The following is a 27,702-nucleotide window of genomic DNA, read 5'->3' as shown; positions in this document are numbered from 1 at the left end:
TATTACTCTGATGCAAACTTCCACATGCACCTATTGAAATCTCAACCCGAGCTTTTTACAACTTTTGATAATTCTAACCCTTGACAGAGAGCATTGTGAGCACCGAACAGAATGCTGGGTTTGCAATATATACAGCTTTGCTAGTCTGCAACTGAAAACACTTCCATTTGCCCAGTGAAAACTCAATGAAACTATTGCTCCAAAGGTAAGCACCAGTGGAAGGCCAAAAAAAAGATGAAATAATTTATTTCAAAAACAAGCAAATCCAGAAGTCTGAAATATACCTGTAACTCAATTTTCAGATGCTATTTTGACCCTGTGATAGAATGTAGACCTGGTCTCAAAATACTCACATATTGCCTCTTTTATCTGAGATGCTAACTGCAGACAGATAATGCCTACCCTTTCAAAAAAATCTACATAAACTTAACACTGTGATGAAAATGATTTTTCCAAATGAAAGACTATTTTAAGCTAACTAATTTATACTGAAATACCATGTTCCATATAGCTCTGTAGCAACTACAACACAGGGTAAGCAGCATATTAAGGAAAGCAAAAGCAAATGAGCATTCAATCAGTCCTTCTGTTGTACAGATTGTCATTAAAGCTGCATATGCAAGAAAAGCAAGGGCAGACGGGTTAATTCTCTTTGACAGAGCATGCTCCTGTTCACATGCAGGCTATGCAGGTTCATGAATAAAATTAAAACACAACTCTTTCGTTCCCCTTTTAGCAGAAAAGCTGTATTAAAGACGCCTCATAGGTAAGGATTTTCCCTTTGCTACAGAGTACAGCAAGTCCAGCTCAGCAAGGTTTCCCAGTTCATTTCTCTAGTCATCATTCAACTTCTTTTCTTTTGTAGTATCATGCAATCTGAACATTTCTCTTCAGAACAGACAGCTTCCTATCATTACAGCCTAAGCAAATGTCTTACTCAACTATGTTATTCTTTTGTATTTTATAAATAAGGACACAAAAATAAGGTACCAAGTTGGCACTGCTTTTCAATCAATAAGTGCTGCTATCGTTATCAAGAATGCCTCTAAAATGCTTGAAAAAGTTATACAGTCAGTAAGACTGAAGTTCTAGGGAATTATTTATGTTTACAAAAAATACTACGTCCTCTGACCATATATAGCAATCAGACAAAACCATAAAAAACGCATGACCACATGCATTGCATCACATGTACATACAAAATCCACTTATTCTTCCTCAAAGCACTTGTTTCAGCTAAAATCCTGACATACACCTTTTGAAAAGCATACGCTGGGTGAGCAATATTTTAGACTTAGAATTAAAATGTTTTTAAGGGTAAAACATACTGTGTATCTACTACGATCCTTTGTAGTACTAGGGACAATGATTTACTAATATGCAATTCTTACTGGAATTGTATGTGTTGCTTAGGATCAAAGGTACATTGAAAAAATAAGATTTCAAAACTGATATTGACTAAAAGGGTAACTGATAAAAAGTGGCAAATCTTGAATACAGAAACATATTTATCATCTCTTAAAGGATTGATATCAAAATTCATAACCTGTAATTTGGTTTTGAAAAAAAAAAAAGAAAAAACATGACAAAGATCACCCATATGAACTAAAATGTAGTGACCTACCTTGGTTACAAGTTCAGAAAAATTGTTTAAGAAATGACTATTACTCGTATTAACTGGCACAGGTCAGACTAAGAAGAGGTTAGTCTCAAATAAGAATTTAGAGATTCAAACTAATGAGCACATGCTGCTAAATATTTTAAGATGTTTAAAGCATACAAAGTAATTCCTGCACTGAAAAGATGCAGAAACAATTTCTTTGATTCAAAACAATTTAACAGGTGAAATCAACAGATTCCATCTTAATTTCCAGACCCAGGAATTGCACATATACTTGATTATTTCTTCTGAAGACTAACAGATGTTTTCAACATTTTTTCAAACCTGTGGACCATGTAGGAAAAAAAAAGAAAGGTCTTATTAACTGCCTTTCTGAGTCACACGCATATTTCCCGACTTTCTGTGAACCAGAACTCAAACTCAGTTACCAGTTTTTCCACAAGTCCATCATTATTGACTATCACTATTTGTAACTCATGCTTCAATGCCATACAAATTGGCACTAATTCCATAGTCTCGTTCCCTGCATTTTTTTCCTTTAAAATAAAAGGGAAAAGGGGAAATACAAGATATAGGTACCACCATGATCATTTGACTTCAGGTATTTCATTGCAAGAGGAACTCTGACAAGATTAAGCCAAAGTCAACTCAAGTTCCTTGTATGTACTGATGCCATAGTCTCTTCAATCTATATGCATTTACTGACTCAATTTGAATCTTTGTAGTAGTGAAAAAAAAGTATCCTATGAAACACTCTCTTCAAAGATTACTACAGTTCTAGTAACACTTATAATCAGCTATTTTGCAGGCAACTCAGATCAAACTGTGTCTTATATCTATACCTCTGTAGGCTTTCTGATGGCCACTTTTAGTGCAGATACTGGCCAAACCACTTTTTTAATTAAAATAGTAAACTTTTGTAAAAGAAAAGGAAACTTAAGTTACTTTTCATCCATTCTGCTGCGCATTTTTTTAAGTTTCTGCATGATGCTACTAGTCTCACTGCTGGAGATTGAGATTGGGGAAGGGCTGCGTGTTTCTGCATCAGTTGGAAGTGGGCTAGAACCATTGCTCTGTTTGATGTCATCCTCACTGTGAAGGTCCTGCAATTAAATGTTAAAAACAAAACAAAACACAACATTAGGAGTATTAAAAACATGGTAGAATAACTTTTCAAACTGTGTTAATCAATCTCACTTCTCAGATCATCAAATAATACTTCAGGTAAGTCTGTACACCTGCAGATGTTATCTTTATTCTCCAGCTTCATTTCGTTTGCCACCATTTTTAGTAGCCCCCTTATCACCATAATTTAAGTTCTCCCTTTACTGCAACTAGAATAAAAAATCCCAGAAGAATTCAGTTAACCAAACAGAAAATCAATTCTTACTCTATTACTAAGCTTGCATCTACAAAATTTTCTAAGAAGTCAGCCACTTATCAAACCCTGTCCTGCTGTCTCAAAGATGTAAGCAACTTAGTTCAATAACACTGAAACACACAAAGAAGCAAGTTTGAGTTTTAGAGCTTCTATTTTAGTTCTTTGGGGTCTGTTAATTAATCAAATGGAATCAGAGCCTAAGACCAGCTACCACCCAGTTAAAAGAAAAAACCTGAGACTTTTGGAAATGTGTTTCCTTTAACAACAGTTTGAAGAAATTAAACAACTAAAATTGCTGAGATGTACAGGATGAGATGGTTTGGGGAGATAAATGCTTCCAAACAATAGGTCCAATTTAGTACTTTCTAAGCCTGTAGCTGAAATCAAATACCAACTGCAAAGCCAAAGAGAAAAGACTCCAGTTCCTGTACTGAACACTTACCAGCTTATTTTCTCCTGCAGATTTTAATTTTTCCTGCAGTTTCATCGTAGTCTGACGGATTCGTTCTATCTCTGCCTGCTGTTTAAGGATCAGCTGTCTCTCCTTCCGAGCAGCCTTGTTAGCCTCTTGAAGACGCTTAATTTCTGCCTTTTAGGTATAAAAGATTAAGCAAAAGAACTGTGACATACAGCTCTTGAACACATTCTGAAGCTGCCAGTGTCCATGATATAGGATTACTGAAATTACGTGATGAAATTAGCTAGCCTGCAGCTTAAGTAGCGGAGAATAGAAGACCAATTAATACATCCAAATCTCAACCTGTGAGATTATTGATACAGAAGGACCCTTTAAAACAATGTGTTAAATACTACCAAGAAGTAGATAAAACATATGGTTGAGAAATACTACTAGTTTCCTATCCAAAAACCTGGCACGTCATTTTCTCAACTGTAAATTTGTAAAATGTCCAAAGCAATTAATGACCACACAGAGGTATCGACAGGATTTTCCTAGAGGGCATCAATTACCTTTTCCTGCTGTAACCTCAGCAGCAGACCACGCTGCCTCTTTCGAATAGGGGGCATCTTATCATCCTCTCCCTTGTCTCGCAAATGCCTGAAAAAGACAAAAGGACACCTAGGTCATTAACTTATTATCATTTGTCAGGCCCACAATGATAAGCAGTTGGAATCAAGTATCTGGTGGGAAATGTCTCTGGTCTTCCTCTCATACTAAGAGAGCAATCGTCACAAAGCGCTACTGATTAAATCCGGTCACCACTGTTTAGGAGTATCTCTAGGTTACTTCAAAAAGCATTTCAGGATAAAGATACTTAAGGTTGGAAACAAATTATTAATGACAACACATACCCAGATTCATGAAATTGCACCTGAGTCAACTAAAGAGCAAATAAATGCAAAATAAAATCATTAAAAATTAAAAAAAAAAAAAAAAAGCAAATAAAATCATAACCAGGTGATAGTAAAATCATAACCAGGTAATAGTTTTATACATTCTTGAATTAAGACTTGTAGAGCAATGGATAAGAAATATCTTCTCTAACTAAGAACAAACATTGGATGTTCTACTGTTTCCATGAAATTATTGTATCAAGCCATGTTCAGTGTAAACATCAAAGCACACTTACAAACTGGGTTCTTCTCTTTTCAAGTGATAGTAACATTTGCACAGATTACAGATGTCAGAAATTCAACCATTGATATTAACAAGGGAGGAGTGGGGTAGAACCAAAGCACCACAAAAAAAAATTAAGTAGAAGTATAAGAAAATGGTCAGTTAGCAACAAGGTATATTCAGCACTATCTTACTTCTTCTGATGTTCCAGCCAAGCTAATTCAGCTTTTGTCTTCTCTTTCAGAGCCTTCTCACGGAGTCGAAGTAGTGAGGACTGATGAGCTGCTCGCATTTCCTCCTCTTTCATGTACTGCCTTACCATCTCCATGGTAAATTTAGAGAAACTATCCTGTCCCCCTGAGAATGGCATGCTTAGCTCCTGAAAGCCAAGACAAATTTGGCATGATTTAACAACAGAAATTCCAAAGCATTTTTCAATTACAAACTGTGTGCACATGTATACACATGCACACACTTAGATATAAAAAGGGAAGCTTTTTTTTTCTCCTTTCTAAGCTTTTGTAGACCAGCTTTTTCTGCATTGCCTACGTAACAGCTTTGGGATGTCCTCTCATGGGGCAGAGAGAAGCATCCTCTTGCACCTCCTACCTGTGAGTAGACAAGGCAGAAGAATTCATCCACTGGGCTTTTGTAACATACCTCAAAAAAATCACTCCTCTGCTCCAAAGCCACAAGAGAACAGGTAGAGGCCTGGATGGACTGTTCCACAATACAAATCATCTCACTTGTACAACACTAACATCCAGAATAGTCACACAACTTTGTTTTCAGATGCTCAAGGAACCAAAGTTTGTAAAACACAAGCAACAAAGAACAGCTCACCAAGCTCACCAGCATGACTGAACTGGGATGGTTAATTTACCTTAACTGTGGTTGATTGACCTACCTTGATGGATGACAGAGCTGTTTTTTCTGGGGAGACTTCCTCATCAGAATCATCACGACTACCCCGTTTCTTCTCCAAGTTAATTCTACGATGACTCTCTGAGGGCAGCAGAGACCGAAAAGACTTCTCTTCAATCTCATCCTCTGTCATGGACTCATCAAATTTCAGGGAATACTCTGTTGCAACTGAAGCAGAATCTGAGGAAGAAATCACAGAAGTGGGTTAACGCTCAGGTACATGTATGTACCACAAAGGTCATTTTACTCTGTCTCAGCCCAGTAAATTTGTGAGGGGTAAGGGCAGTAAAGACAGAGAAGACTAATACAGAAAAATAGGTTTTTGGAAGAGTGACCTTGAGTTAGAGGACATAATACTGTTATCTAGCCTAAAAAGACTTAATAAAATTCTGTATACAGGTATAAACACATTTTTGAGGCTCCTGAAACATCTGGTGTTCATCTTGTTTATTCAGCATGTGAACATCTGGTTATAGCAAAAAGCAGAATAGCCCATAGACTCCATCGCTCTGATTTGCAAAAATTCAAGATTCCAATCTCACTGTGCCATCCTCTGTTTAAGAGGCTACCAATTCACCCGGGGCTCAGCTTTCCTTATGCTTATTCCCTCATTTATTTCAGAAACTAATTCTGAAATAGCACCTGCCTTCCCCCCCCACCCTTACCACCTACAGATTCATCACATGCAAATACAGCTAACCTTTTTCATCCGGCAGGGATAAAATACTATCGCTCGGCAAGGAATCATCCACACCAGTATGAGCCTGCTCTTCAATACTGCTGGTTATCTTTTCACGACGGGAAAGTTTTTTCTCATTCTCCTTAGAAGATGGAACGGAAGGACTCTCTTGGCGGCTGCTGGTGCTACTGTTTGATCAAGAAATATTTTTTTTTAATTAAGATATTACTTTGTACATTTCAAAATATTTAATTAAAGACAAGGCAAATGTCAGTAGGGATATAAATCTTTGAGTTCTGGAATCTAAGACAAGTTTACCTGCTGAAGGTCTAATACCCCCTTTACCTCTTTAAAAAAACAAAACAACACTTCAAGGAAACATCTCAAATACCACTTTGCAAGTATTTTCACAAACAATATTTCTTATTTATAGCACAAACAAAACAAATGAAAAAACATGTAATCTAATCTGTTCTCACCTCCGATCATGAACCTTTGATCTTGAGGATTCAGAATAACTATCAAACAGTGGCGAGTAAGTCTGTTTGGAGTCACCCATCTCCTCTTTACCTTGTGACATGGCACCAGATTCACATTTCCTAAGAAATAAAAGTGGTTTTGGTAAATCTGTGTTGTCTTAAAGAAAAATATAGTTTCCATATACTTTTATCAGAAGAAGGAACAAACAGCTAGAACTTATGAAAAGACCACTTAAAACCTTAGACAAGTTAAATCATCCCATAAAATACTTAAAGCACCTTTTTCCTACTTTTTTATATAGACCTTCACAGAATTGGTTAGCATCTCACTTTTGGGGTACACTATTAAGGTTATAAAGATGGAATTTAAGTTTTCTTAAATGCTCACTTAATGTGACATCTTATAGTTTTCTTCAAGAGTAAGCTAAGCAAAAACTAACAAATCTTACTTCCCCATTCCCAAGATGTGAAACATTTGGTAAAACCTGTCTGTATCAGTTCGGGCTCTCAGTTGTTTCATGAACTCCGAGTGATGCTGCCGTTGGTGGTCAAATAACGTGGTGACTGGAGCAGCTGGAGCACTTACAGCGTCTGAGATCTGGGTTCGAGCTAACTCTATCATCTGAGTAGAGTAAAAAACAGAGGAATATAATGAGCTTCTCAGCATCAAGATGTTTTTGAAAAAAACAGTCATTCTTGCAGGCAATTCACTGATTTGTTGAATGAACATGTAAATGTTTTGAGATGGTTGTAATTACATACATGTCAGTCTTGGTTGGAAGAGGTGCATATTGCTTTATAGATCCATATTCTTTAACTTATGGGGAGTGGGATTGTTAATATGAAACTAAGATATGTGATGCAAGACACCAATGATTATCTTATTCTCATCAAGTTAACAAAACTGTTCACTACACTGATCTTCACAGAGCAAAGTAATAATGCAAAGCAAAACAAAAAGAAAGCAAAGGCCTAATTATAACTAATTTTTTAAAACATGCTGGAAACAGCATCTTCATTTGCATTAGAAAATGCATCTTATCCCAGAAGTCAGAAATATTATTTCCCCTCAAAAGGGAACAACAAATGTAAATTCCAACGTCATGCAAACTACCAGGTCTAAAATTGGCTGCCTTACATCAACAGATAGCCATAAATCTTGCTTTTCTAATGTGATTTGCATGTGAAATAGATACAGGAGCAAACTTGATGGGAGTATAATGCTTACAAATTAAAGCTGTTATGTTCACTATAACTAATCAGTCCTGGAAGAACAAACTGCTGACTGGTTAGTAGTTAACTGGAAGATCATAAGAAATGCAAGCAGGGATTTAAGGCTGCCAACCAAGTTCCAAATATTGATACCAGAAAAGCTCCTTTAAAGTCCTATCATTTGGCATGTTATGAAAGCGAAGAAGCTATACCGAACAGAGAATAACTGAGAGGCAACACAGTATTTGAACTAATACTAAAATTAAAACAACTTTTTTTTTCAGTCAAGATCTCACCTCACGGTGAGCTGCATCTGTAGTGAGAAGTGCAGTTTCTGCCTGCTTGGCTGTAACCTTGCACGTGGGCTCCTGCAGCACATCTACAGCCTCCTGCCGTGACTGGACAAGATGTTGTAGTGACTCTGCATGGACCTGTGCAGAAAACACAGAAATTTCAGCCTGTCAAAATTTTCTGTCTATAATATGTACTATTTTATTTCTCAAAGCTTGGAAAAATAAAAATTAAAAAAAAAAAAAAAAAAACTTTGAAATTTGCCCCAGGAAGGATTATTAGTATTTAAGATATATTAAACCCCTTCACCATTTTAATATGTTCAGAGCTTCAGATTAATAATACTCATAGGCACAGATTTACTTACAGCATTTTGCCTTTTACACACTCCACATTTTTTGAAGGGCAGCATTACCTGAGCTGCCTTCTGCCTTGCCTCTTCCAGTTGTCTCTGACTTTCTAAAGCTTCTTGTTCAGCTTTGATTTTCAAAAGAGCTAAGTCCCTTTCATGGCGCTGCTGCTGTGCCTACAGACCAGGGGAAAAAAAAAAGTTTTAAGCACTGAAGGTAAATGTAAAGAATCTTTTTGCCTTAGGCACTTGCTGCAACTACTGTTGTTAGATTTTCTTTACTGGTGCCTTTTCTGTTAAAGTCAAATTTTTATCCTATTGACTGACCTTCTCCCTTTTAAGTAGACAGTTAACTATGCACAGTCCTCCTACTCTTCCACAAAAGCGTAGAAAAGATTTATGAAACCAATTAATTCAACAAACTAAAACAAGCAATCTTGTCAGCATAAGGAAATTTCATCCAAACCCATCCTTTTAATGGAATACGACAAATGATCCAGCCTAACAATCACAACACATGGCATCAGTGATGGGGCTTTGAGCAACCTGAGCTTGTGGAAGGTATCCCTGCCCCTGACAGGGGGTTGGAGCCGGATGACCTTTAAGGTTGCTTCCAACACAGACCACTCTATGACTAGGATGCAGCATCAAAACCAGTAAATAGTCAGATCTTTATTTTATTGATGTATACAACCAAAGCAGCGCTTCTAGCTAATGGTATATTAATGACATTTTGTACAGTCACCAGTTCTTTGGTGTCAACATAAATACAAAAGTAAACAGACATTAATCCTAAAAAATGGACCTTATCAAAGATGCTTAGATGCTTGAGTATGCCCACTAGGATTTTTCTGCATTGACAAAAAAAGCACAATTCAACCTAATTTGATTATTTTCTCACAAAATATAAAAAAAAAAAAAGGAATGTTAATACAAGGAAGTATTTTTCCACTACCTTTAGAATCTGAGCCAACGAAACGCTCTCCTGCTGGGCAAGTGATATGCCTCGTACACGTTCTACGTCTGAAAGCTGTCGAACAGACTCCTCGATGGCACTGAGGTAGTTCAATTCTGCCGACAAACGGTGCTGAAGACCAGCAGGGGAGAAGCGCATACATCCTGCAGGACAGGACTCAACAGTCAGCCTCCATAGGACTTCAGTACCCCACATCATAAAGAGCAAAAACATAACAGCTCTGGAATTAGCATGGCTTTAACAGAAGAACTCACCGCTCGCTGAGGCTGCTCCTGCTGCAGGCCTACTAGTTCCCAGACTCAAGTCAGAGAAGGCTAGGTTAGGCTTCAGCCCCGATGCTGCACTTCCAGAAAAGCCAGCAGGTGACTTGGCTCTTTCTGCTGTATTGCCTATAGAATCAAACTGCAACAACTTTTGGGAACCTGGAGATGGGGAAGAAGTTGGTGTCTTCTGGGATCTTCCCTTGTCCGAGAAACTGACAGAGAAATCAAGATAGAAAGGAGTCAGTATTCTCTTAAGTCCAGTTATTTGATAAGATGACAAACCGAGCTCTTTCATTTATACACACTGAACAGAACTATGCAGAAGGCCTCTTCTTTTTAGATCGCACAGGCCCAGTCTGCTTTTTACTTACCTGTTTCGAGAATTTGGGTGAGGAACTTTATAATTGCAGGAAATCAGGCTAATATTTGGTATCAGAATATCATGAGCAGTATTTTGAAAAAGCACAGTTTTATCAGTATGCTCATGGTAACCTATGCTGACAGATAAGCTGCTGCCCCATGTCTTGATCTCTTTCACCAACGTGCAATGAAATGCTGGAAGGCCAAAACTTGACTTACAGAGTCATTAAAAATTCTACTGTAGCATTTCTTGTTAATAGAAAATTAAATATCTCACTTTCAAACATATAGAAAATGATTCAGGCACTTCTGAAATTTACTATTCTGATTTGATTAAGCCAAGAAGGGTTAAGAGCGGATGCTTAAATCCGTTAGGAAGACATTTAGCAATACATACTTGGCACATCTTAAGAGGGCAAAGAACCTTTCAAACGCAATACTACCAGTGAAAGCCACTAATGTTAAGTCAATACCTCAGAACCATTCTGTATTCACAGAGAGTGAAAGACCATTATCTGTTGCTTTTTAGAAAAACATGCAGTGAAAACTACACTGAGTGTATTTCAAAACTGTCTTCATTGCACAATTAGCAAAAAAACAAACCACATTCATAACCTGACAAACAGAGGATGCAACAGGAAAATTAGTAAGTTTTTCTTCCTGTACACTCTTCCTGAGATGAAGTTCATCTCTTAAAGCATAAGCTCACAGTGATAGACTTATGCACACATTGGAGCGTCCATCTTACTAACAATTGATTGTTTCTGTTACTTCCCTTTCATATCTAAACACAGTTATTTTTGGTAGCATGCCATAGCACAACCCATCTTAGTTGTACTCACATACAGTCTTACAGGGTTCATATTACCTCAGCAGGGAATGTCCAGATAAATTTTCTAATGTGCTGTCTGTATCTGGGTTCTGCTCATGGTCTTTATTAGAAATTCTACTACTCGATAAGGACTTCTTTGCTTGTTGGGATCCCCGCTCTAATTCAGATGGCATTTTGTCTTCTTCTGGAAAGTGGTGAGAACTTCCATGGTAAGATTCCAACCCTAAGAATGAACAAGGTTGTCAAAAAAATTATATTTAGTATTTTAAGTATTAATATTCTAGCCAACAGGAGCCCCAAAACAAATAATTGAGAACTTTCTCCCACATCCTCCACTTAGAGATGCCTTTGAGTTACAAGTATGCAAATCCAACAGGCAAGAAATGTAAATTTGACAGCTTCCTACAGGAAATTAAGTTCTCTTCTGCATATTGCATCCACTGTCAAAAAAAATATATCACTCAACTTTCACTTCAACACACTATCAGTTTAAACACAGAAAACAGACATTTGAGTTCTTCAGTACTGATAATTAAAACCTACCTTTCTTTTGGTAAGCTAGAGAATTTTGAAAAAATAGGAAACAAAGGTAATCGAGAACACCCAATCTTATTTTTTGATTCTTTAATTGATTTTAAACCTAGCTTTTCATTATATTACCCACTTTTTATATAGCAAGAGCGTAGCAAATCTCAAGTTTCTTTACACTTTTGTAAAACGTACGATTTACTGTAGAAAAGAGTGTATTTATTTCTACAGCGTATAATTCATGCACTGAAGAAAACTGTGATCCAAAGATGAAGCATACAGGCAAAATCCTCCATAAACGTGGCTGTAACCCCAATTTTACAGCACCCTATTAGAATTTCCTCAATACAAAGTCTGAAAACAGTTGTCACAATATATTAAAGTATAAAACTAACTAATTTCTTAGAAAGCTGGATTAGGAGGAGAAAAAAATCACTATTGTTTATAACCTTCTGGCTATTTACTTTCAGACAAATACTTTTTAAGGTCAGAGAAGAAAAAGTCTAGAAAATTTACAAAAGAACTACAGGATGAATAAATAGATTTTGGTTTCTGGACATAAAGACAGGCCACGATTTCCATACCAAGAAAACCTTAAAACCTTCCTCAAAAATGTTATATCCTTTAGCCAAGTGCTGCACTTACGTTCCTTTTTCCCCCTCTTTTTAGAGGAAGCAGATGAGCGAGAGGATGCTGCAGATCTTGGTCCAGATGAATGCTGAGAAGCAAGCTCTACAGATCGAGATTCATGGGGAGACTTTCTACTAGAAAGTTCTTCTTGAATGCTTGAATTACTGCTGCCAGCAACACTAAAAAGGAACACATTAACGGTGATTAACTAAAGACTTTGAAGTCCTCCCCATTACACTGTGTACAAGAAGTTTGAGAGAAAGGACTAAAACTGCACTAAACGGCTCATCTTGAAAAGCATAGATTCTGAAATTAATAACTATAACATTCAAGGCATTAGGAATTTTGACATGATATTCAACACGCTGAAATACACTTCCAATAATATGATCAGTAAAGAATGGGTAACAACCATCTCTTCCAATGCAGACTCTTAAAAGCTACTTGACTACTGACTTGGACAACACAAGAATGATTTTGACTATGACCGCATCTTTGGGCGCTTAAAAATAAAGATTAACAGCACATAAACACTATGTGTGGTGTTCCCAAAGGTGCACAAAAGATGCAAGTGTATCTCATTACAAAACAGAAGATTCATGAAGCCACATGAATCCAGCAGCAAGCCACTAAACATGGAAAGTCTAAGATTAACAGTCTTCTGATTTTAGTCTGAAGAAAAGGGCTTAAAAAGTTCTTACAGCTGATTTATGTATCCATATCCTGTATTACTAGAACTAACAGTAATTATAGGCTCTTTCTGAAATTACAAACTAGTGGATGTATTTTAACACTTTCAAATCTTACCTCTTTCATAGGTTTTACAAACACTAACCACTTGAGCATCCTAATAGCCACAAAAGTTGGAGAACTGATTTTCACCTGACTACAAAGGGTCAAAACAATGCTGAATGCTATATGCCAGACTATGGAAAGTATAATGAAAATCAGGCAAAGATCAGAAGCACTCGACTCTAACCTTTGTGTCTAAAAGCTGTGCTGGCTGTCTGCTAAATTAACTGCAAAATCCTAAGGAAAAACCTGACCACTTTGAGTAGTGTTACCATACAGCGTATAAGAAAAGCTGTGCAGCATATGAAACACATTTTGAGTTCTCTTAAATTCTGCATTTTGATTTTTTTTTCCAGGAAGTCTAACATACAGTTACCTGAGGTCACGTGCAATCTTTTTGTCTGTTAAAGTGCCACTTCCCTGAGATGAGGCAAAATCATCTTCATAAGAAACAACACTTTCTGGAGGGCTCATGGCAGGCAGCAAAGGGCGCAGAAGGGAAGAGCCTCCATTTGACCTTTCATCAAACACTAGTGGGGACAAAGAGAATAGAAGAGACAGAAATAATACTGAATGCAACATCCATCAAACAGGTAATAAAGACGCAGAAGTTAAAATGCCTCCAATTACAAGAGTTAGAAATGCTTCCTTTCAAAAACAAGAAAGATCATGAGAACAACAGTAGAGATATCCCATGGAAGCTTTAACACAAAATAGGCAGTCTTCCTCTTTTGATAAATTACTGAGTACTCCACTTCATTAACACACTCCTGATAAAATATTTTTGAAGAGGTAACTGCTTGAGAGTGCAGTCATCTGCAGAAAATTTAAATGCAATCATATCTAAGGGCCATTAAAAAATCAAGGAAAAAAAAAAGAAAAATTAACTTCTCAAAATCCATTCACTCCTCAAAACGAGGAACTGAAGTTAAGAGAATGGTACACTGCAGGAGACTTTTGTAAAGTATGCCTTAACACATCAACACCTGTGCTTGTTTAAGTACCAATACACTAAATTCTTATCTTAAGATACTGTTACAGGAGTTTTAATTCATTAAGAGCGAATGGGTCACACTACTTTTAGACATTTATCAAAAAACTCATATGAACAATGATGCAAAATAAAGTTCATACCATTCACCCACAGAAGTTACATGTTTTTAATAATCTACCACAAGGTGTGTGTAGCGAGACCTCCAAATATAATGCAAGCACTCATGTTTATGTCACTAAGTAAGTGCTGCATAAAGCATGCATTTCATCTTTCTGCCTTAAATTAAATAAGAAAGACAACAGGAAGATATGTTAATTCCAGATGATCTCAAGTGCCTACATAATTGGAGGATGCATATTCCCAACGAGAGGCTCTGTTCTCCTTTGCAGCTCCGTTTACTCACACAATAAAGAAACCTAAAGCCAAAAATGGCAGGACTATTTTCTTCATCACCACAAGGGCCTTTCGACTTCTATTTATTTATAACCTTACCAGGTTAGGAACTGGGAAGATGGTATGAGATATACCTTAGTCGAAAAAAAATATTAAAAGAACGGTATTTGTACAGAGTAGAGTTAAACAGTGGGAAAAGACACAGATAAGTGTCTCATGGCAAGGAGACTTTAGGCAGGCTTGTAGAAGTGAACTGTTTGGTACTGCATGGAGTAAAGCTAAGCATCGTAAAACACCGATTTCCAAACTTAATCTGAGAAATTTAGATGCAGTATGCAATTTTGGATACAGTAAATGTAAAATTGACATTTGCAGTTCTGTAACTATGAGAGTCCTTAACACATACAATCCAACATATGAATATGAATTAATGACTGATTTGGAAATGCACAGCAATCAAACACAACCTCAAAAAAAAAAAAGGGGGAAATGGATCATTTATCCTCTAAAAGTTAAGCGAGAAAACATTATGCAGACTGATGTTTGATGCATCTCAAAACCCATTCTCTAACTGTGAATTAACAAACGTATGGAATAGAACTGAAAATAGTAATTCAAAAGACCTTTGAATAATTCTTCCATTTTTCTCCTTACCCTTTCCATGAAGCTGATAGCTTTTCGCAAAGATGTTGATGACGCTGTGTGGGCTTCCCTTCGCTAGTTCTTCCCACGGCCCCTTGCTGTGCACACCACTTGTCTGAGTGTAAAGTGGCAAATACTTCTCAGCTTCTTTCTGAAATTCCTTTATGGGTTCAAAAGCATTTCTCTCCCGAACACAGAAATCCGTCTCTTTCAATGCCTCCAGCATCTTCAGCGGCAGCTGCTTGTGCTGGCCTCCTTCCTCCTCAGAGAGGCTTCCATCGCTCAGGAGGGGCCCTTCGCTGATGGAGTCTATGCTGGACTCTTGAGGAATCACAGCTTTGTTCTGCCCGTAAGCCTGGTTTTCACGGCCCAGGGAGTCGGTCTGTCTCTTGGACAAATGTCCCAGTAGCCCCTCATGCCGGTGACCGGCAGGGGACCTCATTCCCAGGCTGACCGCGGCAGTATGAGGCCTGATGGCCTCAGGGAGCTTTTTAAACTCACTAAGGTTGCCTACCCCAGGAAGGTTGTCATCAAAGGCTGTGTGAGACATACAGGCACCCAGCATTTTTTGGATTCTGGCTGAAAAAGCGTCTTCATTTTCCTCTCTCACAGGAGGACTCACAGCCTTTGCCCACCGCCCATCATCCTGGTTTTCTTGCATAAATTCATGGTCAGAGTTCCACATGGTGCCATAATTGATACCAGCCCCAGCCAACTTCTTGGCTTCGCTCTCAATTCGGCTAGAAAGGGAAGCAGCTGTAGCTTTCAAAGCCTCAATCCGATCTAATTTGCTCTTATACTGGTTAACAGTAGGTTTTCCTAAGAGATTTTGCTGTGCAGCAGCTGAATTCATGTACGGCTGAGACATCAAGGTCAGCGAGCCCACAGGTGTAGCATGGCTCCTCCTGCCTGCCAACACTGCATCACATTCCTTTGACAGAAGGCCCATCTGCTCCAGAGTCCAGTGCTGGGAGCAAGGGCCTCCACTTGAGCCCGTGAGACCTTGTGGGTGGACTCTTGGGCTCAACCTGTCTGGCTGTACCCAGGGAGGCTCCATCAAGTCACTTCTGAAATGGAAAAAATGCTTAAGTTGATGACTTACAAGTACTGTTATTTTAGATGAAAGTCTCATGGTCACAAATTTATTTTCTACAAACTCTTTCTGGGAACCAGAGGGGCAGGAAACAGAACAGAAAGCAGTTGCACAGAATGTTATAAAAAGCAGAGCACCTTCCAAATTTGAAATGCTGTTTATGGTGTAATGTGTGTTTTAGAGATGTAACAAGCTGAAGGTTTTCATAATCAGCAGCAACCCTTTTCCAAAAGTTTCCTGACTTCCTAAAGGAGGAAACTTCTAATTTTTTCCCCTCATCCACGTGGGATTTCTTAGCCCTAGTCTTTGCCCTCCAGTTGTATTCAGTCCACGTTTCACTGGAGCTGTTCACGCTGTTGCTTACATGACATGGTGAACATTTAGAAAGGACTGGAAATGCACGCATGTTTGAAGTGCTGTAAAATACCTTTTTTTTTTTTTTTTTTTTTTTTATTCCCAGGTAGCTACCATATGCATGATAAAAGCTCTGTAGAAAGATACACCTCTTCCAAAGCTGCTGCCTTGGAGCTTCCTTTGCTATCACTTGCATGTGTTCTGAATACTAGGAATCCTGGAAAAGTCCCCCACAAAAATCTGTTTATTATGAGCCTTGCTAAATATCATATGCAGCCTTTTAAGTAGCATCTCTCCCTCTCTACGAGTACCTACACTTATTTTTCCTTATAGTGCAACACTAAAATACTTACCAGCATATGGTTTAGCAGCCTATTCTATATACAATACTAAACAGCATTCCTGGTTCTTCTTTGAACTTTTCATGAAAGAAAAGCCGCCTCATTGAATTTACAAAGTCAATGTGGATTTGAACAAGGGAAGGTTAAGGTAACAAAGCCAGTTTATGTTTATGCATAGATATTGATTATGTAATTAAAAATGAAGACATACGCACAACTGAGCAATTAAGGACATGCAAGAAGTTCTATGATTTGCAATTCCTTACCTAAGTGTTAGGTAACCTAAACTTTCAGTAAGAATAAAACCTCTGACAAGACACCAAACAATTATCAACAGGAAAATTATAGATCGGAAACAGGGCAAGGCTAGTTCCAAGCTGAAACAGAGGTTTTTGGTACTTTAGAGTTTTTTAAAAAAGGCAAGATTCCAAGACAGTAGATGAAATGGAAACACGGAACAAATCAAAAAGAAAAAACAGCAGATGTATTCATCCAGTCATCTCCTCTCGCCCGCTGCCAACGGCAGAGGAAACAGTCTCCCAATTTGAAACACACATCTCTCTGATGTCAGCAAAAGATTAGCAGCACCCACCATTCACTTTATTTATAGACTCAATAAATACTAATAGCCAAAAATTTCATATGCTTTTCTGCATCAAATTCCTCCTTACTGTGAGAAAACGTAATTGCCAAGAAGACAATTACTCTCTATAGAACATGAATGTAAAAGGCCAGTATATTTTCATCTCTCTCAAAGTTGAAAGCTAGAATATTTTCTTCTCTCTGAAAAGGCCCGTAATGGCTCACCTCAGTAGTGGCTGCTGCGGTTCCGACAGTGACATGTCACTACTTGAAGATGCACTAGGAGGACGTTCCTGAGCCTTGTTTTCTTTGTCAGATTCCCCAGATGGCTGATAACCAGGTTTGGGCTACAAATGAACATAACGAGAAAAATGCATTTTCAGAAATCTGTAGAGTTTTGAAGCTCATCTCATTAAAATTGAAAAGGTTTGAATTTCTAAGTATAGTATCTTTCCTACCATGGAAAGATTTAAAAACACAGGACATTTATTTGTGTCTCAGCAGAATGGGAAAGGAGCTTTGCTCATATACTGAATTAGCTCAACTGAACACATCAAATTGATATTAATCTTTTACTGTATGTTAATCTTCATTTCCATTCACCTTTCAAGAAAGGCCTTGCTGTGCTGAGAAGCAGCAAGGATGTTCTGTGTATTTAAGCAAAAGCTACACAACTTTCTTTGTGTCCTTTCTCTCAACTGATAAGCAGACCAGGACAAGCCACGCCCTTCCTAGATACATGACCTCCTATTCTTGCAAACAACTGCAACACACAAAGTTAGTGAATCAGCTATACCTGTGATTCCTGCACTGTAGGCAGCTGAGATGGCTCTTCTAAAAACGTATGTTCCAGCAGTATCTTAGAGTAAGTTTCCTGTAACCGTTTGGCTGCTGAAGGCTCAGAAGGAGGCACATTCTTGACTTTAGTGAAAGCTTCCTTCTGCTTTCTGTAGAGTTCTTGGAGCCTTTTGTTCTTCTGTTCTGTTGCCTCCTTTTGTGCTTTCTTCTCTTCATTCTGCTTCTTCTTTCGCTCCTCTTGCTGCCTGATGATGTACTGACGAACCTCGTCTGTATCATAGTGACGTTTCTTAGAGATCACTTGAGGTTCCTCACTAGCAGCTACCTTCTCTGGTTTCCTTTTGGTTGGACTGTGGCTCCTAACATTTTGAGCAGGCAAAACAGACTTCTGATTCTGCTTTTCCACATTTTTTTCTTGTTTTGTAGTCATGGAATCCAACTGCAAGTCATCAAGAATTCCACGGATCTCCAATGGCAGGAAGTCTTTATTTACAGAGGTATGATCATCTTGGTTATCATCTGGAAGAGCAGATTCCAGTTTTTTCAAATTATTCTCAGACCGTACTTTACTCCTTGATCGTTCAGAACTTCTTGAAGAGGTTTTCCGTGTAACATCCAGTCTAGAATCTGAACCTGTCCTTCCAATACGGCCTGTTGAAGAAAAAGACTTGTGGAATATTTCAGGTAAAAATCAAACTTGGGAACTACATGCTATCACTGAAACAGCTGCAAAAGTGAGGATGAGGAAGGAGCGAGCTGTAGTGATAAGAACTCGTGGAAAGTAGTGCAGTCATGAAATGGAAATGGTGATAGGCACACTTAAAATTATACAGCTCATTTTGTTAAAGCCTTATCCCTAATTTCTTGCACGCGAAGACTTCCCCATTTTTAACACTACATGTAACTTTGCACAAACAGCCTTACACTGGTATTTTCACCAGTTAAACTAAATTGGTATAATACACCCCCCTCTTTTGCTAATGACACTGAAGCACACACCACCAAACAATTCCATTAATTTTCTGCAGTATTTCAGGAAAGATTCCCTTGCTTTATAACAAAACACTGCTTAGTCACCTCAACTGCAATTCTCCAGCATGATATCACCTATGCAGATCTCACTGTAAATGTGTTTTTGCTTCAAATGTTTAGTGTCATAGTCTGAATTCAGCAGCCTCTGCTTAAACTGAGCTCACACCCTTTATCCTCTTACCAGCCTCAACACTTCAGAGGAGTATGAAGAGCAGCAGCTACTACCTGCTGCTTATTTGCCCTGTCTGAGATTCTGGACAAATTCTGAAAAGGCCTAATGGAACAATGAATGAAAGACTTATGACGCCCATGGATGGCATTACACAGTATCTGGAAGAACCATCATTCCTTTATAAGAAGGAGATGTCCAACCATGGCTTGCATATTCTAAGCAGCACATCTGGAAAATTCATCTGTCTGTGGACCACTTCTAGCCATTCCTTTCCTCACTAGCCTCAAGAGGCAAAGAGAGTGCAAGTGGTCTGGTTTTTCTGGTTGCAACCTACATCCTATCTTTCTCAGAGCTCCTGAGCACCTTCACATCACAGCATGTGCTGCAGGTCAACTGCATGGGCAGGGCTGACTTCCTATGGCACTAAGAAAAGTACTGAATCCACCCAGGGAGAGGTTATGCATGGATGTGAATAAAATTCTCCCCTTGGATGCCCCCAAGTTAAAAATAGTTATTTTAAAGGAAACCAATTACACTCCGTATCAGCCATTTATGTAATTCTGCAGACATGTGAAGTTATACAATAAATTAAGACCAATGAAAAAAGCACAGAGATAAAGTACAGTACAACTCACCAGACTTAGCAGCTCTCTCTCGTCCTGTTCTGTCACTAGATACAGCTCTTCTGTCCTGTTCTATTCTGGGAGCTGGACCCAGTATCTTTTTTACTAGCTTTTGTCCCTCCCGCCAGGAGGATGCACTTATTACATAGTTTCCACCTGCATAATAAATAATAAATAAAATTCAAGCACAAGATGGATTTTTCCAATGTATCACAAAGCAGTAAGTATTTCTTGCAACTGTCACTCATTACTGTACCACTTAATTCTGTGTACGTGGTACAGCTACAGTTACGTGGTCATGATAACAACGTACCATGAAGACACCCAAGAGCTGAATCACACAACTATCAGTGCTTCCTGCCTAAACATAACACAGCATGAAAACCCAAAATATACCGCAGAACATTACAGCCTTATGAAACCCAATTAAAAAAGAAAAAGGGTTATGTAGGCCTAAAACGTATAAGCAAATGTTACCTGGAAGAGACATTTATAGAGGACTGAGAAGCTGCTGTTCATCTCCACTTAAGACAAGAAAATATATAAAAAAGAGATGGAGGATCTAAAATGTTCAAATAAGAACAAATACAAAAGTGGTGGGTGAAGAACAAAGCTAATATCTTTTTAATATGAAGATGAAGCATTTCCTAGAAAGAACTTGCAACAGATTTCTACAGATAATTGCTGAGATAGGTGTCTTGTGAGGAGGTTAAAAAAAATACTGAGCAGCAGTTGTCTTACACAGTGCTAAGTCACTATCCTCTAACTGACACTTCCGTACCTTGACTGAATAAAAATGAGGTATTACCCTAGTAGTTAATTCACTTAATTAACCTGGTAGTTAATTCACAACAGACTGCTTTGCAGATGGCATAAACCCAATCACAATGGTATTAGTACTATTTATCATACTACATGTAATTCAATTATGAAAATTGGTACTGGAGTATCTATACTTAGTATTAATGCTAAGTTCATTCATCTCATCTTTCCTACCACTAACTTCAAATATTATTAATCATGTTTTGAAATGTCTTAAAGCACTTTGGAGAAAAGCATCAAATAAAAGAGTAAAGTATTAATAAACTACTTCAGACCACCCCGAAATATTTAATTGCTAGAAAGATACCTAACTTGAATATTTTATTTGCTGTTGATCTCTTATCATTCAATTTCAGTTTTTGTCCCTACCAGGATTGCCTAAGCTCATTTGCTACAGCTTGAACACAACAGACAAGCAAGAAAGGATTGTTCTCCAGGACCCTACAGTACCAAAGCAACTTAAAGTGAAATCCAGAAGACCAGACCACTAGTGCTCTGGCAAGCATGGTCCTCGATCTTTTTCCTCTCCATTCATCCCCCTATATTTTTTTTTTTTTTAAACAGAAAATCCATTCAGTAAGGAGTCTGTAACCCACTATTCATTTACTAACAGTCCTCTTCGCTTGCATCATAAATTATCTGAGTATTTTATAAATCTGTTATTAGAAATATGTCACTACAAGACTCTTTCAAAGAGATTCATCAGCCAAAGGGCTTCTCTTGCCTGACTTGTAATTCTCAATTACTTCTATGCACATTTAAAAAGGCAGTGTGGAGTCTCATCTTCCACTTCAAGTCAGCTGTTCGACCTAAAACAAGCTAACAGAGCAGAACATGAGCTGTAGCTATTTATAGCCTTGGCTATGTTAAGCAGTTTCTTACTGCGGCTGGAGAAGGATGGATCACCACTGATATGCCACTTAAATCTGGTTCACATTTAATCCACTACAGAGGATAACCAATACCACTAAAACTTGTGGCAATCTCTCCTGCCTCCTTTGGGACTGTCACAAATACTTCCATTGGTTTAGTATGTTTCCTTATGTATGAATTGATCAGCATAACGACTGCTAATTTTCTGTTTCCTATCACAACAAAATACCTGCATGCACCACAACGACTGCATGCAAAAATGCATACTCAAAACCCTTCTGTAACAGTTTATAGAGAACAAGAACACACGCATCCTCAGTGCATCATACAATCTACATAATATTTTTGCACATCTGCAAAGGCATTGAAAGCAAGAGGCCTTATTTTTCTTTATTTCTGGAGACAAAACTCATCTCTGAAGCACACACAGCAGTCTAGAGCTAGTCACCTTGTTTAGACTCCGGACTTGCCGACCGTGTCAGTTTTTGAACCTTCCGCACTGGTCTGGTTGCTTTTCTCTCTTTGTTTTTCTCACAAGGTTTTTCTTTCATTGTTGAATCCTCTAAAAATAAATAAGAGCTATTGAGTGATATTTCATGGGAAAGAACATATAATGGCAAGCTTGCCTCAACATTTATCTTGAAGAAGTGAAGCTCAGAGAAACACTGATTTTCCCAGATCATATACTGAGATCAACTACTCCCAGCCCAGCATTTTGGTATTCTTACAGCACGAAAATATTGAATCAAGTATTGTTTACTTATGCAGTGGAACACAATGAAGCCACAGCAAAGCTGTAATAAATCTTTACAAAGTTCATTTTCTATCTCAAATGCTATTTTGACAGGAACGATTCTTTGTTCTCTTCTACTGTAACTATTCCATTTTAGAGCATTCACATTCTGTAAGAACACCCAGTTCCTTCACTGCTGAGGTACCCAGGCTGCTGCCTCCACATTAACACATGGCAGCACATCTGCTCACTGCCTCCGAGCTGCAGCATGAGACAGGACACCCGTGTGCTCTTCCTGCAATATTGGCTGCAGAATTCACCCAGTGACGCAGAACTATTCTGTATCACTGAAGCCCTCATTTACGACATCATTAGGTTTTGGGCTTTAGAGATGCCAAGAACACATATCAAAATAAAGTCATTTTACCATGTTTTTACAGTTTTACATACAAAAAGGAAAATCGGATGTGGCTCAGTCACTACCCCACTGCCTGGGTTTCCCAGCTGCCGCAGGCAGAAAGCAGAGATGAGCAGAGCTCAGGAAGCTTTAAGACAACAAGCTGTATATTCAGTCTCAGCAGTCCACAGCAGGCAAGATACTTCTCCTAATCCCAGTAAAACCAGACTGTATCTAAGAAACGCCATGGCCACTATTAGCATTTTTTGCTCCTCTATTCAACATGGATCAAGATGAAGTTTTATCAGTTTGATGCCAATACCAGCTTTTATGGCCTCTAATTTCAGCTGAATCTACTCTGATGGAGACACATAGGAAGGATCGGAGACAGAACAACAGGTGATGCTAAAGGGAATTTGAGGATTCTTTCTCCTCCTCTATATCCTTTCCCTACCAATTTTCCATTTATGTTCGAGCCTGACAATGAGCACGGGGACAAGAGAATCGATGCATCAAGAACCAGAGGCCTCAGTGACTGCACTTGCAGAAATCTATTCTGTCTCCTCACCTCTCAGTGCCAGACAGTTCCTTCCTGATACCAGGAAACGACAAGCTGCTTCCCACTCACTCTGTTCATATTACAGAAATTTTGTTCAGTGACGCCAATTCTGAACATCTTTAAAATGGGATTACTGGAATCCTGGGATCAATATAATATCCTTCAGCCTAACTGGTAAAGATACTCTGCGTGGTCTGTGAAATCTTAGAGCTTATTTAAGCACTAGAGATTATGGAATAGTTTCAATCTAAGTGACTATACACACCCAAAAGTCCACATGCTCTAACTTTATTACAGAATTAACGCATGGACAGATAATCCTAGAGGCTAAAAATACATTTATAGTACATATTATGTGCAGCTCCAGCATTTGATTACTCGGAATCAGCTATTCAATATAATCTCCTCAGGTCAGAAAGGAGACACATTCCACTACAGCTGTTCTACACATGGCATCACAACAGGCATATGGCTGAACATACACACAGCTTGCTCCTTTTGCAGACAGAAGTCTTTTGAAAACATGATCCAAATGCCTATCTTTTTAATTGGATCTCTTAACTGGACATATGAAACTTCAAAAATTCCCATTTCTATAAAGAGTTCATGAACCATTCATATTACGTTTGCCAAAACTAAGAAAAAAGCCAGCGTAGATTAAAAGTCTTTAGAAATTTGGCATTAAACACAAGAGCTAATGCTGGACAGAGTATTTACAGAATTATTTTATTGAGAAGAAGTAGCTGCCCTTCTGAACTTTTTTCTGAATGATTCCAGAAAAAAAAATTCTTGGTACCTCAGTATCAGAACCTTTGTTTCAGCAAGACCAAGAAAAAAATTCTCAAGCTGTACAAGCAAAACAAAACTGAAGTCTAATCATTTCCATATGAGCCACTACACTATCAGCATTCAAAAAGATACCTACAGTTTTACAATAGCATTGCATTTTCCTCTAATTTTAAATATGTTTTGATCAATGTGAGAAGTTATTTTTTAATATGTAATAAGCAAGCTCTTAAGCTTCAAAACTAGAGGTTCTCAGGGGATGTTATTTGCTGTTCCTTTCTTTTTTATTCATCTCATCTCTTCCCCTTCCCCCCAGCTTAGTCAGTCAAAAGCAATTCAACCTTACAGCTCTTCACTCTAACCAGTCCAGCAAATCAAAAAGCCACTTGGGTATCCTACTACAGATTATCTAGAGAAAAGAGCTGTCAATGGTACTACAGTTTTCCAGAGTGAAAAACGAATAAAGATTGGGTCTTAGAGCAGTAAATCTGAAAACATAAAGCACATGTTACATCTCTGGTCTCTTAGCAGCTTAACTTTAAAGCAAATTACAGCAATTTTTATAATCTTTGCTCAGTTTTAAGCATCAAAATCTTGTGCTACTAAATAAGCTCATTACCTAAAAAAAATAAAAAAATCCTTCTTCCTGTGTTTCCAGTCTCCAAGAACAGTATTTAATGCTTTGCAAAAGGTCATCAAGTAAAGAAGAATGAGTAACAATTTTCTAAGCTTTTAGTATTCAACGCTCCTTCCCACACTTTCACTTGGAATAAACTCCAGTGGTAATGGTCTGTTAATTTACCACTGCAAAGCTAGGCACTCCCTCCTCCCATATTTCAATCAAACCTTACCAAAGGTGACTAAATTGTAGAGGGAATAAAATCTGGGTTATTTAAAAGGTTTCTTATGTCTCTTTCTGCTCTACCTGTATCTGCTCACACTTCTTAGGGGAGCTGTAGTTAAACAACACCACAGTAGTTATCCTAATAGCCTCTGCAGAACAGAAATATGACTTTCTTCTTGGGTCCATTCAGAAGACCCAAACACTTTGAAAGAAAGCTGGACACAGCTGAATGTTCTGTTTCCTGGAATCCAGGGACAGCCTCTAAAAAAAAGTCTTTCTGTACAAAACTCTGGGACACAAATTTCTCCAAGAACATCAAGAATTGGATTATTCTCATATAAAAGCACTTAAATTCTACAAGGCCAGAGATATGAAATCAACCTGATGTGATATAATCTCATCCCCGGATATAGCTGAAGACATACACCTTTAATGCAGGCTACCAACTGCATTTTAAACAAGCAGATCCCGGACACTTTCCACAGCAGATGCCCTCCCTCTCCCCTTTACCTGCCTCTGTATTCCAACTAAACCACTGCTGTACTAACAATTCCCCCAGTAGCTTCAGGACTGACCATTTAACACCACACTGAAGGAAGCAGGATTCAGGCTTCAACATAGTGTATACAGTCCACATATCACTTTAATGGTGTTAAAAATGGCAAAAAATGTCGGAGTTGTTCCCATGAGACAATCCAAAGGTCTCATCAAAACCAAAAGTGTTCTGGTTTTGTCCTTTTCAACAGGAAATTGAATTCATTCATGCAAGCATGTATAAAGTTACAAAATTAAACAAAAATTGTTTTATTAAAGACTTTTTTTTTTTAATTCCTGTTTCAAAAGATGTCTCTCTCTTGATTCATTTCAATATTGATTTTCTATTATTTCTATTAAATTAAAATTAGAAAAAGATGGAGAAGGATTTCTCTTGTTATCGTTCAACAAGTTACCCCTCCTATGAAGAGAAGTACAACGTATTTAACACTCATTATTTCTTTTTCTTGTGTTGTTCTTGTTTCCATGACTTTGTAGACTTGTGCCAAATAAATTTCTCTGCCTCTTAGAGAAGGCTGTGCTGCTTAATAAATGCAGTTTGCATATCACCTGTTAACTGGAGTGCTATATCTCTATACAGCTCCCGACTAATATGAAATTCTTCCTCATGCCAGATCTTCCCATCTGGAGTGCGAATCTTTGTTTCAGCAGGATTGAAACCTGAAAGTAAACAATTTAGGAGTTTAAAATAGCTGTTTAAGATGTAAATAAATATTTTGGGGGATGAAGGGAGTAATTACTTACTCGGGAAATTCCCAAGTAAGAAAAGAACTACTTGAATTTCTAATAATAAATTAAAATAAAGCAACATACCTGTCTGCTGCCTGCTCATAGTTCAAAAACAGCAGACTGGATGAAGAAAAGACTTACCAAAAATGCTAAAGGCTTCCTCAGTCTATAAAATGTTACTAACAACTTGGAATGTAAAAAATGTATCAAAATAAATCCAAATAGTAATACAGCAAGGTTACTTTTTATAGTAATTTGTAAGAAGACGGGAAGAATTTTGAAGGATTTCGTATTTTAGTAGAGTGGCAAGAACTTCTTTGCTTTCCTGACCATATTTGTGAGCATACCATTCTGTCCACTCCTGTACGGCCCAAACACAGCAGTGATTAATTTCCATGCTATAACATGGTGCTGTGCTAATTGATCTTTGCTCCTTCACCATGAATAACTAATAGGGGGATTCTGTGCCTCCATACCTTTGTATGCTGGAGCAGCAGGTGCGGCTGCCACTTTCCTGACTTTGGGAGTAACAGCATTCTCCACATTTGTGATCACTACAGGTTGCTCAGCGTATCCTGAGTGTTGTCCTCTGCCACCCAGCTCTTCAGAATGCTCCCACTGCTTTCGAATCCGCTCCTTCAGCTTCTCCAACTTAGCATCATGCTGCCGCCGTTTCAAGATTTCCAGCCTATGAGCACTAGAAGTACTCATAGTAGAAGGGGAAGACACTTTCAGTTCACTGTCCTGGGACGTGTTACTCAGAGGAGGTTTAGTGCTACACTCATCTCCTCTGGAGCCAGCAGTTTTTTCCTCTTCCAATCTTGGAGGTGTGGCAGCTTTAAGAAATGCCTCATTTTGCAAAGCATCAATTGCTGGTCGGTCATTCAAATACCTAACAACAGTCTCATCTGCAGCAGAAGATGATGGGCTTTCAAAATCTCTGCCGTGTAGATCTCGCTCATCTCTGTCATGCATCATACGGCCCATTACTTCAGTCTTCCCTTCTGCTTCACAGAAGTCCAAACTAGACAGAAGTTGCTTGGCCTCCAATTGGCTGGAACCGTGATACGGCAGAGAACTGTATGGATCCCTGCTGTAATAAAAGCAAGAAAAACTTCACCATCAGAAGCACAACTGTAGGACCTTCCAAGCCAGCTATCAGCATGCTCATTAACTGAAGGAATGACTTGTCTCCACTTTAAAGGCAAGTTGTTTTAAAGGTTGAGCATGATATATTTAATAATGCAAGTCTGACAAAACCAAAAGAAGTTGCTATTCAAAATTTAAAGTACTTTCTGCACTCTCTGAATAGGACTATATAGATAAAATTGAAAACCTAAATTAGGGCACAAAGGAAAAAAAAAATCAGGAAGCAGTGACATCACCCTTTAATTAAAAGAAAGCTTTAAATAAAAGCCAAGTGCACAACTTAAGTGACAAGCCTCATTAACATATGTTCTCTAAAACAAAGCAGTGCACCCATGCAC

At 38.1% G+C, this 27,702-nt stretch overlaps 1 protein-coding gene across 8 annotated transcripts in view; it reads right to left on the bottom strand.

The window, feature by feature from the left end:
* The window catches only part of CEP350 (centrosomal protein 350), a 71,787-nt gene that overhangs the window by 27,633 nt on the left and 16,452 nt on the right, over positions 1-27,702 (bottom strand). For 4 of the 8 annotated variants that reach the window (XM_068690792.1, XM_068690793.1, XM_068690789.1 and 1 more), the window contains exons 6-27: positions 26,692-27,308; positions 26,036-26,146; positions 22,061-22,174; positions 19,930-20,073; positions 18,089-18,741; positions 17,518-17,639; positions 14,935-15,989; positions 13,270-13,423; positions 12,117-12,280; positions 10,980-11,166; positions 9,743-9,963; positions 9,468-9,631; positions 8,531-8,689; positions 8,169-8,303; positions 7,146-7,282; positions 6,661-6,780; positions 6,203-6,369; positions 5,486-5,682; positions 4,773-4,957; positions 3,972-4,059; positions 3,445-3,591; positions 2,567-2,724 (exon numbers count right to left, since the gene is read on the bottom strand). In XM_068690792.1, coding sequence (XP_068546893.1) covers positions 2,567-2,724; positions 3,445-3,591; positions 3,972-4,059; positions 4,773-4,957; positions 5,486-5,682; positions 6,203-6,369; positions 6,661-6,780; positions 7,146-7,282; positions 8,169-8,303; positions 8,531-8,689; positions 9,468-9,631; positions 9,743-9,963; positions 10,980-11,166; positions 12,117-12,280; positions 13,270-13,423; positions 14,935-15,989; positions 17,518-17,639; positions 18,089-18,741; positions 19,930-20,073; positions 22,061-22,174; positions 26,036-26,146; positions 26,692-27,308 — 5,199 coding nt within the window. The remainder of the gene's footprint in view (positions 1-2,566; positions 2,725-3,444; positions 3,592-3,971; positions 4,060-4,772; positions 4,958-5,485; positions 5,683-6,202; positions 6,370-6,660; positions 6,781-7,145; positions 7,283-8,168; positions 8,304-8,530; positions 8,690-9,467; positions 9,632-9,742; positions 9,964-10,979; positions 11,167-12,116; positions 12,281-13,269; positions 13,424-14,934; positions 15,990-17,517; positions 17,640-18,088; positions 18,742-19,929; positions 20,074-22,060; positions 22,175-26,035; positions 26,147-26,691; positions 27,309-27,702) is intronic. The other 4 variants (XM_068690791.1, XM_068690795.1, XM_068690790.1 and 1 more) reach the window with 3 other exon arrangements.

Source organism: Anas acuta, chromosome 8, assembly GCF_963932015.1.
Source record: "Anas acuta chromosome 8, bAnaAcu1.1, whole genome shotgun sequence".
Taxonomy (NCBI): domain Eukaryota; kingdom Metazoa; phylum Chordata; class Aves; order Anseriformes; family Anatidae; genus Anas; species Anas acuta.
Note: the sequence above shows the minus strand (reverse complement) of the source record. Positions and strands in the feature narration are given on the sequence as shown.